At 42.9% G+C, this 17807-nt stretch overlaps 2 protein-coding genes across 2 annotated transcripts in view; one reads left to right on the forward strand and one right to left on the reverse strand.

The window, feature by feature from the left end:
- Nucleotides 1–2140, forward strand: LOC137875848 (transmembrane protein 271). Its single transcript, XM_068715360.1, has one exon. The coding sequence runs from the start codon at nt 977–979 to the stop codon at nt 1763–1765; it is 789 nt and encodes a 262-aa protein (XP_068571461.1). The 5' UTR covers nt 1–976; the 3' UTR covers nt 1766–2140.
- Nucleotides 2141–12909: 10769 nt separating this feature from the next.
- The window catches only part of pigg (phosphatidylinositol glycan anchor biosynthesis class G (EMM blood group)), a 60128-nt gene continuing 55230 nt past the window's right edge, over nt 12910–17807 (reverse strand). Inside the window, exon 13 of the mRNA XM_068714254.1 lies at nt 12910–17601. Within this exon, the coding sequence (XP_068570355.1) occupies nt 17379–17601 (223 nt within the window). The 3' untranslated portion in view covers nt 12910–17378. The remainder of the gene's footprint in view (nt 17602–17807) is intronic.

Genomic DNA, 17807 nt, shown 5'->3' on the forward strand with positions numbered 1-17807 from the left:
TGTTTCAGCACCACGGACAGCGCGCAGAGCAGCGCTGCTCTATTATTAATGCTTTTGTTTCTGATTTCCAGACAGATCCACCTGACAAACAACAATCCACGAGACCATTAGGCAAGGATGACGTCGATACATCACGGCATGTATGTCGCATATAATGACAATTGGAACGAGATTTTAAAAAAGAAGAGGAAAAAAGAAGAACAAAACTCAGCATATCCACCTTGTTTTTGTTGTTGCAGGAATACAGTTTAGCACCTCCTAATTAAGTTCATTGACTCACAGCTACTGCTACCAAACCGATTTTACGACAAGGCTTGGGGCTTTAACGGGGTTGTGAGGAAATTAATGTTGCTGAAAGCCAATGATTTCTGTTCCTGCTGGTGTTTGTTTTCTCGCTCACCGACCAAAAGTCGTTTACCCACCTTTTCATTTAACACCAGTCCCGCTATATAAAGTCACCACGGGGCACCTTAGACGCACTGTGGGAGTGTTGAGGTGATTTGAGGGCCTGTGGGTCATCGGTCATTGGTCCACGGGACCCTCAAGCATCTCCGGCTCAAGCAGCCGCCTCCTTCTCTGCCACAGAAACGCCACACACACACCATTCATTCTGACGACTTGGACTGCGGATGAGACTCTCTCTTCAGGAGGAGGAGGAGGGGAAAAAGGAAAAACTTTTGGTCAGGAGAGTGCCTCGAGAGTCTGATGGGCGGTTAGGTTATCTGGGGTAAAGTGATCACTGCCTGCGTATGGATTACCGATAAGTGCAAAAAGGAGCGCGGTCGCGGCATTAGTTATTTATATATTCCCGTAAAGCGGCGGGGATGAGAGAGAGACGCCACAGTGGCGAGGATCGCCCGCTTTGAACCGGAGGAGTCACCGGCAGATGATGTCCCAACGTGAGAGTGCTTCCAGAGGAGACGAAGGAGGATGAAGAAGGGGGGAGAGGGCTCGAGAGCGGCAGAGGTGGAATATAATGAAGTTGAGTGGGAAAGGACTGTGCGCCGTCTTCTCCAGCACCCTCCTCTTCGTGTGCGCCCTGAGCGAAGTTGTCGTTGGATTAAGATGCGTCTCGTTGGGATCTACGGTGAGAGCGCATTTCCACCTCGGAGCCGCGGCCGGGGCTTTCTACTCGGGGCTACTTCTGGGAATCGGGCAGGCGCTGCTGGGCTCCGCGCTGCTCTTTTGCGTGGAGAAGCCCGGCTGCAGGAATTTCTTTCTCCTCGGTGTTGTGGTGTTCTTGTTGGGAGTCCTCACTGCCTTCTCCGGCGCAGTGGTGGACGGGGACACGGCTTCCCTGGTGGAGAGGAAATACACCCATTACTGCTTCCACCCGGTGGTTGCGAACCCTGCCTGCGAGCAGCTGAGGGAGTACCAGCGGAGTCTGGTCGTCTCCACTGTTCTCAGCACCTTGGAGTGCCTCCTCGGGCTCATCAACCTGGTGGTCATCAAAAGGTACAAAACAGCGCAGTTTTCTAGGAACCGAGAGTCCCAGAGGCAGCGCGCCGGTGCGATCATCTTCAGCGAGGAGCGGGACTGCTCGGGGGATTTCCAGCCGGTGTCTTACATCAACCTGGGTGTTTTTAATGTGTTTGACGAGACAGGTGCAGAAGTGCAGTGCGGGGGACACCCGTCCATCGAGCTGCCGGGATACTCGCCCACGGACCCGGAGCTCAATCATTGCTTCCCTTTCTCCTACCCGCTCCCCAGCGAGCTGCCCCCCGCATACGAAGACATTTTCCCCGCCGAGGCATGCAACACATAGCCGCTCTGGAGCAGCCCCAGCAGCGTTTCTCCTCCGCTGTGACAATCAATGACTCTGTGCTTAAACAATTCCCCTCTTCTTCTCCTCTTCTTCTTCCAACAACAGCAGTAAGTTACACAGTAGGGCAGCAGCAGTGGATTTGAATTCACCTGATTTCCTTCTCATTCTGATATTTTCTTACATCTGTCTGGTAGTGTGTAGGCTACATCACCAGTCACACTGACTAATGAACAGATAAGTCATCTGGCCCAGACAGTGCAGGCAAATCAAGGCCCATAAACGCAACAGCTTGCTAGTATAACAAAAGCAGAGTTTATGTTTTGAATGTTTGCTGTTGACATTTCTACTTGTGAATAAAAAGTGTATTTAACCTCATCTGACGTCATGAAGCTGCTGCAATAGCTTTCAGAAATCCATTCGATGAAACTTAATTTTCAGGGTTTCAACTGACTTCCTCTGATTGTTATGGGGCTGTGTAGTTAATTAATTTAACCTTTCTATTTGATAATCATCAGGAGCCATGTAGTCTACAATATAATCAATTGTTTTCTAATCATCGTCATCTGGGAAAATACCTGGAACACATCTTTCAAGTTGTAACATCAAGAGAAAAGAAAGACTACAACTTTAAAGGCCACTTTAAAGGAACACTGCAGTGGTTCATTATTTTGTTTTCATAACGTTGGGGAACTTAAAAAAAAAGCATTCAAAACTGAATTAGCAGAAACCAAAAGACTATTTTAGTGTTAGGCCCATGTGTGGGTAAAGCATACATTTCCCACAATGCAACAGGTTAACATGTTTCACAAAACTATCCTTGTCTGGCAGGGAGACGCACCCTCAGTTTGTAACACGTGCTTTCTGTTATAAGTTTAAAGCTAAAACTTAGATAACCCTAATGACATCACTATGACATCATCATTTTTGAAATACTTTGCAGCGCTCCTTCCAGAGCGTCGGAGGACATGATAGGCCTAACTGTTTCCCCAGGGTGAGTAGGCTATTAGCCCTTCGCATTTAAAAAGTGTAACATTGCTGAAGTGTGACTTAAAGGTAATTATTTAACAGACCAAAGAGGCACATATAGAGGAATAAAGTAGGAGCAGATCGGACATTCCCATTGAAATCAACGTAGCTGGATGGTCAGAGCGGCGGCTATTTGTATGCGTCTTTGCCATTGCGACCGTATAAACTAAACCGACTCACAGCAGCAGGAGGAAAGGGCACACTCACCGAGATGAGGTTTTGAAGGAACCACTAATCTGAGCAGTGGAGTAGTAACTTTACGAAGCATAGAGAGCAAGAGTACATGATTAAAAACTAACAACTTAGTGCTTCACACACACGCTCCTGACATAGCATGGGAAAGCACACTGCTATCGCCAGATAAGTGACAGCTTTGTCCATTCTATTGTCTGTAGCCGGTGTAGCATTAAAGCATGGTGGAACGGACAAGCTAACTAGCGGACAGCTGGTTTAACGCTACACTGACTACAGAGTCAAACATCGGGCTGGTGGCAGCGCTCCGCCTCACTCCTCACCGCTCGAGGAAGGAGACGCTACCTAACGAGCCCGTCATCTGTTTCTGGAGCTGCATCTGCGCTCTTCCCCGGTGAGAAACAATTACTCTTTAAGGCACTGACGTCACCATCACAACTAACAACAATCTCTATTGTCTTTTGTGCAAATCAAATGACCATGGAAAACTGTTCAATGTCCGTTCTACTCCTATGCTGTTTCTCTGTGCTATAACTGGTAAGGTTGATAAGACCGCTATCAATGATAATGACTATATGGGAGGAAGCAGAGGGACAGGGTGAGCCTGAATGCACCACAGCTAATTTGTTTTAAAGTATCAGAAGGAGTAATTATAGACAACAACTTATTTGGGGGGTCTTTTAATGCACCCTCAGATGTAGCAGGCTGTCCAGATATGATACGGACTGAAGGTGGTCCTGCATCGTTTCCAATTTAAAAATGTAAACTGCGCACCACTGCCTCCCATATTGTTCCATTTGATGACTTGAAATCATTTATTAAATCCACCGCACACAAATAACCACATCAGCTCACGGCAAGGATCCTTCAAAACATTCTCAACCTCACTGTTTCTAATTTCACTTAACAGCTAGAACAGTGACAGGAAGAAAGGTAGATGTGGCTGTCATGATTATGTGCCTGACTGACAACACCGCTCAGTGGTAAATCAAATTGAAATGGTCCATTTTCAGTCAAATTAAAGCTCTCAAATGAGGATCCATGGCCAAATGTCTGTTCAGGGGCACTTTGAGAGAGACACTTAAAGAAGTACGGTACTGGCTCAGTGTAATAATCCTCCTCTTATCCTTTTCAAACCGCGAGATGATGCTTTCCTCTCTCTCATGCTACTTAAGTTGGGCTTTGAGTGCCAGAGATGAAAAAAAATAACCTGCTCTTCTCTTTCATCTAAAATTTCATGCAAGTAAAAAATACAGCTATAACCTACGATTAAGCCAGCGACCGACAAGAGAACAAAAGAGGTCTTCTTCAGGGAGCTGGTGTCCTAAAAGTTTCAAGGAGGGGGTTGTCCAAAGAAAGATGCATACAAGAGCTCTGTCCACCGACAGAAAACCAGAACAGAAAATAAGAGTTCAAGTTCAGACCCTTTCAAACAAATAAGGCGCGTGCCTCTGCCAGCGGCAGCGCTTCAACCTGCAGCACAGTCGCCCAGGTCAGCAGTATCCCAGCGAGCTTAATGAGTTAGCTGGGATGGATATGTTGCTTTTTAATCTGCTTGAAAAACTACATTTGTCAGCGGGGAGAGACACATTCGCCTTAACCTTTAGAGAAAGTATCTGAGAATGTTTTCTGCCTTCTTTCTTAACTCTTAACACCTTGAAATAAAGTAAAATGTCAGGTTTTGTAAAGATCACCCTCCAGGGAGCCGGTGCAATGAAGCAATTCTGCTTCCGTTACATATTCATTTCAACCATGCATGGTGCTTGTTACTCACCAGTATTGGGCTGACATTTAATAACTAAAGTCAAAAAAGGATTGCGAACAGTTATGGTGTATAGGCATCATTTGGTTTTACTTTTTGCCTATGAAGGATATCTTTAGGTGACTTAATGTGGCATAAATAAACCTATAATTGACAGAGTGGTATAAACTGTATGGAACTTCAGTCTGAATGGTACTGTGATCCCCTATGTCGAATCACTGGAACTTTAGTACCGGCTTTGTTTGCATTGGGAGTTATTGGACTGTCTGACATTTTCCATTTCCATTTTCCAGTTGGTTGTCTGGTTAAGCTATGCAGAGCAAGAGATTTCATATCTTCTTTAGGATGCATAAGGTCTGTTTACATATGGAATAATTGGAAAGATATATATAGAAGACAAACTGTGCACAAACATCTATAGCATTGACAACATGGGGAGGTTGTTTGTAAGATTTTACTCCACAGTAACTGAATGATTTAATGAAGACGAGCAGTGTTCATGCTCCTATTACAGCACTGTAACATTTCATTTCACAGCACTGTATCGTTTAATTATGCCAATTATGGCACTTTTAACATCAGACTGTAGTTACTGCCATCACAACAGACTGGGTCACATAGTTTGGAATAGTCTTGAACGATGGTTCGATTTCAACAAACAATAATTATCTTTATTTCATCTCATTTCAGGAGAATCGATAATGATTGCCTAATTTGTAAGTCACACTGGATAAGTACATTTACTTAAGTACTTAACTTGAGAATGTCCATTTCATGCCACATAATACTTCTATTCTACTACGATTCAGAAGGAAACATTTTTTATTTCACTACATTTATTTTAGTTATTTGACAAATTTAGATTTACATATAGCTTTCAAAGCATATACAATATGATGCACTGTGTGTACATTAAACTACTCAATTGTACATAAAATACTTATTTAGCTTCACCTTGACAAACTATTACAATAAAATGATATTTCTATAAGACCGCTCCAGTAATAATAATCCAATGATAAAATAGAGCAGCACTCACAGGATCATTTTTCTGGTGCTTTTCAAATTGATACTTTAAATTAGTTTTACGAATAATACTTATGTATTTATTTTGTATTTTACATGGTGGCATTGCTATTTTACTTGAATTAAAGGTCCACTGGTAATGTTAATAGGCCTATAGCTACACTAGCCTGTAAGTCAGCTAGCTATTGTAACATTGGACTCAACTTAGGGCTTTACACTTTTTGTTGGCCACTACTGCTACGAAACAACAACAAAAAAATCAGTTTTCATAAATAATCACAATGCCATGGCTGGGTAATGTGAGCAATGTTCCTGTTAGCCAACTAGCTTAGTTAGCTAACTTGCTGTGTATTTAGCAGGGAGCTATCTATCTACACTGTAGATAGATAGCTCCCTGCTAGATTCTACAGTATGTCCCCATGTTTCTATGTTAGTCAGCTCAATAACCTCTTATTAATATAACACATTAAGGAAACCTTTCTAATGGTTTTATGTTCTCAGCAGTGCTTTTCCCCCCCTAGGTCAAATGTTAAAAGTATTTTTCAGTTATGTTGCGATCACACACTACAGCTTTTAAATTACTGATTGTATACTCCTTGAAACATACACACTAACACTGGTGGCCAGCCAGTTTTATTGATTTTAGACACTAAAATCTCCACAACTGAACTGATTTTTACCATTCAAACTGCATTTGAAGAGTCCATCTGCCTTCATTCTTAAACAATGTGAACTGTGAAAATAGACCTTATTAATCTCTTACAATGAGGACCCTGGGAACATAGGGATGAGCCCTTACGGGGACGTGGGACACCATAAGCTAAGGTTGCAAGCTAATAAAGTACAAATTCTATTAAAAACTGAGTTTTATAAATGTCCATACACTAGGTTTGTAACCCAAATTGTTTAAAACAAACAAACAATTGTGTAGCTGCAGTGTTTGTCTCAGTCCTTCCCTACTTCCCTAGAAAACCAACAATCCCAACAGCTGATTGAGGAAAAAAAAACAAAAAACAAATCACCTACTCTTTTTATTCATTGTTTGAAATTATGGCACATTAAACTGTTCTTCACATCATGGAAATTCCTGAACAAAATATAATTTCTGTGCTTTTTTTAGTGGTCAAAATGTCCCAATGTTCACTCAGTACTGAGGCACAAATCTAATTTTCACCTCACACCAAAACCCTGAGAATATATCTAACTGAAGAACTCTCATGTTCACGTTTCACTGTGTTGCTGTTTAAGTATCAGCTCCATCAGACGTAATTATGAAATGACAAAGTGCATTCAGTCTTACAAGAAAAAAGGAGAGAGATTAACTTTCTAAAAGTCACCGCCGTGGGAGCAGTTTACAGCCTGCTGTCTGTCATGACGAATGCATCTCTGCTCTCTGGTCGTTAACAAACGTCACCTGCCTGTTCACTGGAAAGAAAACCTGAGGCTACGCAATAAATCTCATTTATCCGGGGGAGTTGACTGAGACAGCACAGACAGCGTCTTCTTCTGATGGCCATCGTGATGCTACATAAGGAGGAGATATCGGGGTTAAGTGCATTGCTTAGTGGCACCTTTTCATGGGAATCAACCTGGCGACCTTACGGGTCACATGCCTGATTCTACTCTTCTCAAAACCGATGTACGCCTATGTGATTACCTCCACTAGTGTATGAACTGTGCCTTTAACGACGGCTCACGACATGCTTTCTATATACAAAAAAATCCTGCTCCTTCAGAGGTATACTGATCAGTAATTGCACGTTTAAAAAAAAAAGCAAATACATGTGATGTTGTTGTGTCGGACAGTCTATTATCTTAAGAGCTGTGTGTCTGCGGTTCTGGAGTGTTTCTTTTTCCTGGTGGCTGATCCTTTGTTGGATAGCAGTGCTGCATTAGTGTAATGACAGCCTCCAGCTCTGGTCACAAAAAGTAAAAGAAAAATGCTGACTTGCATCTTTAAGATCCTCACTCTGAGGAATATAATGGAGGGATTCTGCACAAGTGATTACACTGCAGATATCTGGATGAATGATGTACGTGGACAGGAGCGTACAGCCGGGGATGAGCTGACGGAGCCCCGAGGCGAGGAAGGGAGTTCAAAAATGTCTTTGAGATGTGAGACAATTGGCGCATTAACAAGTATAATAACTTTTTAAATGCTGTAGCTCTGGCTTTGCAGCCGCTCCCACAGAGAAATATAGTTGTGCTGTAGAGAGAAACACAGACACACATCTCGTATTACATTGTTTTCCCCCATCTGCATACTTATCTGAATGTATGTCAAGGACAAAATTGCCGGGCCGAACTTATAGAGGAATACAAAATCAATACCCCCTAAAAGCCTTTCATTAGACACATTTCCATTTGTCGGTGTGCAGCTGCCAGGGAAAGTTGTGTCTGGAAAAGCTCCAGTGGCTTTTAAAAGCCAACACTGGGCCTTTCCGGACAAAAATGTGGTTCATTACCTATGTGTGAGCTTCCAAGCCATTAGACTCGCTTGTGCCAATTTCTGAAAAGCTTGATTCTCTCCTTTGTACCATCTTTGAAGAGTTTTAAAGTTTCTGATTTTCATTTCCTCTAACAGCGTTAGAGCTCTCGTTATGACTGAATGCACAATGAGCAACTATAAAAAGGCACCATTGCAGAGGCTTCAAGTCTGTTTTGCAGCAGAACTATGTGCTATTGTGTTTTCACATTATTTGCAGATAATTATGAATTTTTAGCTTGTAGCTTGATGTGCTGGAAACCCAATCAAAAGCCATTGATCACACTGGTACTGTAGCCCAGTGTGCACTATGTGGTGGCTGTCATACAGCTCAGTGTGAACTTGCAAAGTGCACACGCACGCACGCACGCGCGCGCACACACACACACACACACACACACACACACACACACACACACACACACACACACACACACACACACACACACACACACACACACACACACACACACACACACACACACACACACACACACACACAGATGTTGACAAAAACAAACATGCATCTCAGTAGTTGTTTTGATTTATAAGGCTTCAACTAACTTTTTTTTTTTAAATAATAATGGATAGATCGAAGGATTACTTTCACAATGAATCAATGAATGATTTTGTCTATAAAATGTTAGAAAACATTGAAAAATACAGATCACAATTTCTTAAAGCCAAAGGTGACTTCTTCAAATGTTTTTCCGATCAAAAGTTCCAAAGACAGTGAATTTGCAAAGATATAAAACATAGAAAAGCATCATCACACTGGAGAAGCCTAAACCAGACAATGTTTGGCCTTTTAGGATTAAAAGATGGATTTAAACAATTAATCGATTTTCCCAGTCCTAACTCCAAGTCCACTTACCTGCTTCCTCTGGAACTCTAAACCGGAGCACATGTACCTCATCCACTGATGAGACTGTGTGAGAGGATTAACGACATAGAGGTCCGAAAAGTTCCATCTCCATGACAACTGAGAATACTCCATCCCGGATGAAGACCATAGTTTGGCCAAACTACTATTTCGTCAAAAAGGACATTTAAAGATAGTTCACTAGATCTGGACTAATAAGATAACAGTTTTTCAACTCGAGTGCACAAGTTGATACTGCAGGAGGTCGATCAGCAGTCATTTGATTATAGCCAGATGCTGAAATCTGGTGACGTAGTTTATATTGGAAAAGAACCCTACCAGAAATATCCTGTATTGAAAATATGCCTTCATGGTTTGTATCTGTTCTAAAGGATGAAATACTTTGTGTAGAAGGAGAAAAAGTTCTATTGACTTCCTGCTGGGTCACGGATGAACTAACAGTGCTTTAATGACCGACCGACTCCACCATGACCGACCTCCAAATGGATTTGTGGATTACAATCGACTCATCTCACATGGCAACCTGCCGAAATAATAACTGATGAATGCTTTGCCTTGATATTTAATTATCTGTTATACTCAGTATGAACCAAACTCTCTGCAGCAGACGTCTGTAAGTCTGCCAGCAAATCAGCATGGAAAGGTATTTTCTATAACTTCTGGCAAGTTTGTTCATCCACTTCTTAAAGTAGCAGTGTGTAACATTTTCTGGCATATAGCGGTGAGGTTGCACTTTACAACCAACTAAATACTCCTCCCTAAAATATAAATGTTAATGCAATTGCCGAGTGTCACATTTCTCACCTAAAACTCCTCAGAGAGACACACTGCTATATTATTCTGAGCAGGGAGTCATTATGTGAAAAGTAAAAGTGTTCCCAACACATCTTGACATTTAAAGTGGAGTAAAAAAATCCTCAGGTCAGAGCTGTAACTCGAACACACAATCTAATGTATTTACCAATAAAAGTGTAAAATGTAGTTCACGACGGGTTAACAAGCAGCTTTACTGCTGTGTAAGTCAAGCCAGTAGTAATTTTATGCAAACAGCAAGTGTTCCCCTCCAGGCTTCTTAACTGAGCAGAGTTTTAGTGAGCTGGATTCCTCTCAGTAGCTTGGAACAGAAAGTGTGGTCGAGATGCAGTGAGGGGGAGAAGGGGAACCCTGGCAGCGTCTGCAGCCACAGAGTGAGCCGTGTGTCAATCAATAGCTCCTGCAGTGGCTGTGTTTTCAGAGGGAGCCAGCTCTAAACTTGCAATAACCTCTTTGGCTCGCTGCCATCTGCCACTTAGCAGACAACTCATGGAGCATCAAAAGAGTGGAGCGGTGCAGCTGAGGTAAGGTCGCTTACACAGGGAAAGCTCCAACTCTGAGGCACATACTTAGTTCTCCAGCTGCTCCATTCCTGTAATTAGTTCTGTTTTCTGCTGGACGGCCAGACATAGTTAGTCCTTACTTCACATGAAAGAGAAATGAGGAGCACATAGAAATCAACATGCTTCGGATATGTATTATATATGATATGCACAGAAAGTTGTCCAGCATGTACTAGCACTGCATCTTGTTTTCTCCACTAGAAGAAGGCACCCTAGAGGCCCTTTATCATGTTTTCTCTTCTGTAAGGGCATCCAAGAAAAACAGTGGAAATATGTTTAAGAATTGGGGGGGAACTAAAAGGGCATGGCATCATGTTTTAGTTACAGTGGGGGTATTAGAGAAGGCATTCTCTAATGGGGGGGGGGGGGGGGGGGGGGGTGCAAAACAGTGGAGCTTTGAAAAAGATTTGCAATTCAGTTGGGGCGACTGGATTTAATGGATGACTTGAAGAAAGCTCTGTTATTAAACCAACCAAAACATCAGCAAGAATGTATGTCTCACATCAGCTCTTCTGGGATGTCAAATAAAAAGGATTGTTCAAAAAACAAAGAGGGCAAAAATGATTATTTAAAGAAATTCCAACAAAGGGAAACTATTTGCCTGATATCAGACAGAATCGTTCCCCTCCTGACATCGTCTCTACTCTAGTCGATTTCCATTGGGGGCTTCAGCTTTTTTTTCACAAACCAATCACCAACAACCAACTTATCCGCCTGAATCTAATGTAATTTTAAGTTGACATGTGATGCGTTGTCATGACAAAATACTTTGTGCTGCCGATATTTAGACATTTCTGTAAAATGTATTTGTTAATCAAGGGGGTCATATCAAATTCAAAACTATTATTTAGAAGCCCAAACGCGGAAGAGAGGCTCTTGAGTGAACACTTCAGAGATGTCGGGGTCATTTTCCCATATCCATCCTTTTTACTCCTTGGTTCCGCTTGACAACGGAGTTACTCCCGCCGATGGCGCTAATTGACTAATTGTTAGTTTGCCCGCTACGCTTATTCACAGAATACTTTTTAATCGAGAAACTGCAATTGCATGTCACGATGCCAGACTAGCCAGATGTGGGGATTCTCATGAGCCCCTGGCTGTTGGAATTCATCCAGAAAACTAAGTCATCAAAATGTGACTGCAGGTCTCAGAGAGTGCTCTGACTGGTCTGTGCCTTCATGTAAACACCCCCTAAAGGCCAATTCATACTCTCTGCGTCCATGTGTCCGTGAGTCTCTGCTTTGGTCTGCCTGACGTAGAAAACCATCACAGCGTTCTGCCCGAGGACTTCACACTCTGTTGGGGGACTTAAGTGGTCACTTGGGCAACAAGCCTGAGATCTAGGACTAGGTGAAAGACCTGTTTTATCTGATCCATAGCACTTAATCCTCAGTGTTAGCCACGGAGTGTGCTTATAACGACCACCATGTTTGAGCATAAACTGATTTACAGGTGTACCTGATAGCAGAGAACCTACAGCAAGGCCAAAAAGAGTCCGAGAGGGTCGTGTTTAAAGCCTCCATTGCTGAGGCAGCTACTCGGTGCGTTGGCCAAAAGGTCATCTGTGCCAGTTGTGATGGAAACCCAAAAACCCCTGTGGTGGAGGGGCCTTTTGGACTCAGTTATCCCAATAAACTCTTGGATCTGCTGAGTAGTATTGGCAAGCAGTTGCGGCAAACCGTTAGACCCCTCAGGAAGAAGCATTTCACCCGGACTTGTCTGTGGAGAGTGAAGTGTGTCCTGTTTGGTGACATGTGGCTGTACCTTAGCAGTGACGAGCGCCAGTGGTTTGGCCACCAGAAAAGGATGTTATGTATGGAAAATGTAAACAGTGCAACATTTAGTTTTTTGGGGCAATAATAGATCTTAAGCGCATCATCACTTTGGAGGTTTTAAGAGGGACTCTCACTCAGAAGTGAGCACAGCATGAAATGTGCGGTCCCTTTAACGACGGCATTGAAGTCCAGCTCCTGAAGGCATGAGATTATTATTTAGTGGGTGGATAGCAGATAGAAGGATGATGCTAAATTATCCTCCTCCTCCTCCTCCTACTACTACTACTACACCGCACGCTAAGCTACCCTATAGCGCACTTTCACAGATGGTTCGGTGTCCAGTTTTACTAAGTCAGTGGGAAACTTTGACAGCAGAAACTCCAGTGAAAAGTGCCTCATATGTCATTCGTCCTCCAGAGCAGACAGATGGCCTCCATCAAGGCTGCATGGAGCAGAAAGACTATCTGACTAATGGACAGATAATCACGTAGATATCAGGACTGTGTTCACAATCAAATGTCTGCTTAAAGAATGCGAATGTTCAACCTGAATCAGGCTCTGACAGTCGTTCACTCTTGTAGTTGTTGCAGCTGACTAAATCACACGGAAACTAAAACAGTAGTGTTGCAAATCATTTAATTAATTCTTAAGGACATACATAATGGAAGAACAAGTCTTTATAAAAAATGAACACTCATCTGTCACTTTTCATAACTTATATTTGTTGCACAACTCTGCAACAAACAAAAGAAGCTAAAAAAGGTCAGTTAGGAGATATAGAAATCAGAAGAAGGTAAAAAAAGGGACAGAACTCAGCTTAAGAGGAGACAGACAGAGTGGTAGAAATAAACACACACATGCAGTACGAACAGGATGGATTTCACAGTTCTCATGAACTACATTAAAACAGTTGGAAAAGAATCCCGTGAAACACAAAAACTGCTGTGAACTGAACTCATTCCTACAAAGATGGACTTTCAAAAAAACAACACACAAAAAAATCCCCACAGCATTGCTAGCTCATGTTAAGATGCTTCCAACCATGTGGACACTTTCATTATTCTGATCCATTTCACGGGCCGGTAGCTATTTGGATACAGAGGAATGATTTCATGCGGAAAGTGTCGTCCCATCAGATTTGAGTGAAGCTGCTTTGAGGCTTCTTCTTGCACTGGTGCAGCCATGTTCTACACACAGGTCCACGAGGAGGCAGAAATAAACCAATTCAAACACACACTGGGGTTATTATCAGGATTACATTTTGTCTGAGTTGAGCGTCTTCGTTGGAGCTTGTCACAGTGACTTTGACCCAGACACCACTCCCTGTCCAGCCATATCCGACTTCATGTTTTTAAGTGATATTCTGTGACTTGTTTAAATAAAAACAACTTTTTTTTTTTTTTTTTTAATACTGCTAATAGCCATTCCATGAAAGGTTGTGTGGGAAGGTATTTTAAGAAGTTGCTGGTCCGTTTAAAATGAATATACGACAACTATGAATGGACAAAGAAAAAAACAAAAAACTTCCCCTATAGACACGTACTTCATCAGCAGAAAGCCCCCCCCCCAAAAAAAATTACATCTCTGGCTGCTGTCGGCAAGTCTGCTGCCAACCCCGCGACGAATGATCCCTGTAATGGTATTATCAATTCAGAGTCCCAAAGTACTTCAGGTGTTTCTCAAACTCCACAGAACCAAAGTGGTGTCACAGGTTTTCATTTTAGTGCAAGGTAGCTGATGAGATGCTGAGGGATGCGGCTCTGTCAAACACTTCATCTTCAGCACTATAAAAAAAACACACACGGAGTACTCCATAACACCGACATCATTCATTTCTACCTCTCAGAAGGGAAAATATATCTCCATCTGAGAGGATGTGTGCGCTACATTGTAGCTCGCCTTTAAACATTACTATTATAGATGATAGTCACACAATAACGTACCTTATAACGTGCGTTTTGTGTCGTACGTCATCACAGCCACACAGTGGGCTTCCATGATGCCATTTTGTTGGTTAAGGATTTGCAAAGACATGATGTGAAGCATTGTAAACACAGACAGATTACATTACCTGAAACTATTTCCATCACACTTTGTTTAAAGTCTGTGTATCCTTACTCAACTGAAGAGAGGAGAAGGCACTTGACAACGCCATGCTGTCAATTTAGAAAAGGGTCAGGTTCATCTTCAAAGCTCAAAGTGCCCTGCTTCTGATGCAAACCAGCTAACCTGCAAGTGATCCTTATGCAGCGTGCGTCTGTCAGTGACCCTGCGGATTCAAATGGAAATCCTTCAATGACGTTCGGGACATTTAAATTATGTTTCCTGTAGGTATATCCAGCGCTGAGGCTGTCCCTGTCGAGGCGAGTCGCAGCAAAACAAAGCGTGAAGCTCGTCTTGCGTCAGACAAAATCTATTCAGAAACACACTGAACACCAGCATTGCTTATTCTTTTTTTTTTATTTTAACTTTTTCCTTCCTTGGTTTGGCATCTGCTTCCCCGACGCCCGTGGCCCCTTGGGGGCATGTCAGTGATCTTAGCCCCGAGTGAGATGCTGTTTCAAGGTAGACAGCTCATCAAGGTGAGTGACAAGTGTTGGGGCGAGATCTTACAATTCCCTTTTCCTTTTTGCCTTGAGGTGAAAAGTTGCACACTGTGGTTTTAACACTCACTAAATCTTTTTGTTTTTCCAAGGGCAATGATGTAAGAATGGCCACGTTATAATCAGGAGGCAGCTCTGAAGCAGTCACAGCTGTTCATCGACATCACAGCCACCCATAACTCAGCAAAACAACTGCCGGAATGGAGGTCTTTGCTTTTATTTTGTAATGCACCACTGCAATAAAACACTGTGGTACAAATAACATGAACAAACACAATGTCACAGAAGCTGTTGGGTTTATGACGTACGGGGAGACTTAGATTCACAGGAACTGCTGCTTATATCCAGGTTCTTATTTGACTTTCAACATGGAGGCCAAGCGACACTGCACAGTGATACAGCGTGCTCCATAAGTACCAGAGCAGCAACACACCGCTCGCTCTCTTTGCCTCCATACTCTTGGTTTGGACGACAGCCAGGTTGCAAGCTTTACTTTGGTGATAGAAGTTTATAAATCTGCAGCGCGCTGCCAGACTCTAGAGAATTATATGAACTGTACATCCAAATTGTAATGCATAATCAGAAAGATGCAGCTGGATATGAGGGCAAGTAAAAGAGGGAATTAAGCTCCTGCATAACTTTAAGATCGTATAACTACAAAGACTCAAGCATGTTGTCCTATAATGTCAAACTGTCTTTTCCATTGAGCAATGTGGGGGGAAAAAGAGAAAACAAAGTGTGCTGAATCTTCTTTAAACTTTAGTAGATGACTGAACATATATTTAAGGCGGTGATTTAACACTGGCTAGTTTCATGGCATTCAATGGTGTACAGGTGTTTCCTACATGCAACCTTACACTGATTTCTAACATAACGACAGCTGAATTATTATTGAGGTATACCGAGATAAAAAGAGCCGTATGTCTGGTGTTCCTGATGGGCTGCAGATCTCTAGACGACATTACGCTGCATTAGAAATGCTCGCAGAGACACTGAAATTGCTACTGAATAAATAAAATCTCAGTTGGAGCTGGAGAAAATGAACCAGAGAACTAGGGGCCATCATGCGATGGGATCGCGATGCCAAACCCACTTGAAACTCGACCTTCACTTTCATTTGACCTCAACTACACACCTGTGAAGTTTTGAGACTATCTTGCACGTTAGCGATGCTATCATGTCTACTGGCAGACAGACAGACAAACAGCTGGAAAATGACTCCAAACCTCTTTTGCCGTATTTTCCGTCTACAGTCGGCGTCTCCAGGACCGCATTTAACCATGATGACACACACGCAGAAAACACCTAATGGTAAAAAACACTAAGGAAAAAGTAAAACGAATAAAAAAAGACAACATACTTAAATTAAAATAATCTGAAGAGAAACAAAACCTCCCGTATCAAACCCCCGTCCACCTCGATGTTACACCCATACTAGTGCTTTCACTCGTGTGGCCTGATTAGACCGTGGGCAGGGACACTCTCTGCTTGACTGGGATCTGTTAGTTTTGTTGTACTTGGACAACTTTGTAATTAGTCCACAGGTCTAATGTCACAGCAGACATTTTTGCACAGTATGAGTGTTACAAATAACATTAACGATGAGTCGCAGTAAATCAGGACGGAGTGGCACAATGCTGGGACTGAGCCATGATTTATCATTATTAACATCTGTTATTATTAACATCTGTGACAAACGCTGCCTTCAAATGGAGTCGTGTTTACCGTGTTCATGAGACGAGTCCATATGAACCCTGTGGTATTTACAACCTCGGAGGGGATAATTGGACGTTCATTTTGCAGTGGATTAAGTTAATATATCGAAATTTTTGTTTTTCTTCATAATTGTATAATATGTCTGAGGAAAAGAGCCTCATCCTTTTCCTCTCTCTTTATGGATTTGCATCTCCTGCATTAGGTTACCTGCTCACTAGCTTTTTAAATTGTTAACCTCTGCGGCTTCTGACATGCCGTTGCCCAGTGGCGGTGTTCTCACTACTTAACCATCTCGTACACGACTTCCCAATGTCACCTGGGAGGATGCAGATCTTAACTAAGCCGTTAACAAGCACACATGTTTACACTCAACGTGAACACATGACGGTCTCCCACGTATTTAATTATACATGTAGCCAAAACATCTGCACAGCAGTCCCTGAGGTAATACGCTGCATGTATATGTAAAATAAAGGGTTTTCTCTTTCAAAAAGCTTCTTTATGTCTTTTCACTTTTATTCATCCAAAAACATTTTTCTTCCTTGGAAAGAATGAAATATTTAAATAGACGGCTGAAAAAATGCATTGTAAGTGCATTCTCAAAGTATTTTCTGCCAACCTACAGAGGGCAAAGGAGGGGAGCCTTTGTGAAGCAGCACATCGGCACACTACGGAGCGAGGGGAAGTCTTAGAGTCTTACACACAGTACTAAGAGACCAGGCCGGACCCTTTGACTCCCCTCAGGGAAGACCTGCGTCTCCGTGGCCCCCTAAGACTTACTGGAGCTGTGGCTTTGCTCCATGGTGTTGAAGAAGAGACAGACTCCCGCGGTCAGCAGCAGGTGCATGGACTCATACAGCAACTTGGGCGAAAAGACGCTCCATATGAAGAGATGGTACCTCAGAGCCGTCACCAGCACAACGTAGGCGGCGGCTGGCACCGACCGCAGCAGGGCCAGACAGTAGCAGCCGTGGCCGACTGCAACCGGGCTCCTGAAGAGAAGGGAAAGGGTTCATTAGAGGGGGAGGAGAGCGCTGGGAGGGCAGCAAAGCAGGCGAGTAACTTCCTGTCGAGCGGCACGGGAAAAAAAAGTTTCAACGTGAGCCGAGGTCATCCTGAGCGTTACACTTTCTAAACGGCGATCAGTGAAGCTGCAGATCGCTTGATGACTCACACCAGCGAAAGGCCACATTTCGTG

The sequence above is a fragment of the Cebidichthys violaceus genome, unplaced genomic scaffold, assembly GCF_023349555.1.
Source record: "Cebidichthys violaceus isolate CVI_PGR_0920_01 unplaced genomic scaffold, fCebVio1.0.p SCAF_2, whole genome shotgun sequence".
In the NCBI taxonomy this organism is placed as follows: Eukaryota; Metazoa; Chordata; class Actinopteri; order Perciformes; family Stichaeidae; genus Cebidichthys; species Cebidichthys violaceus.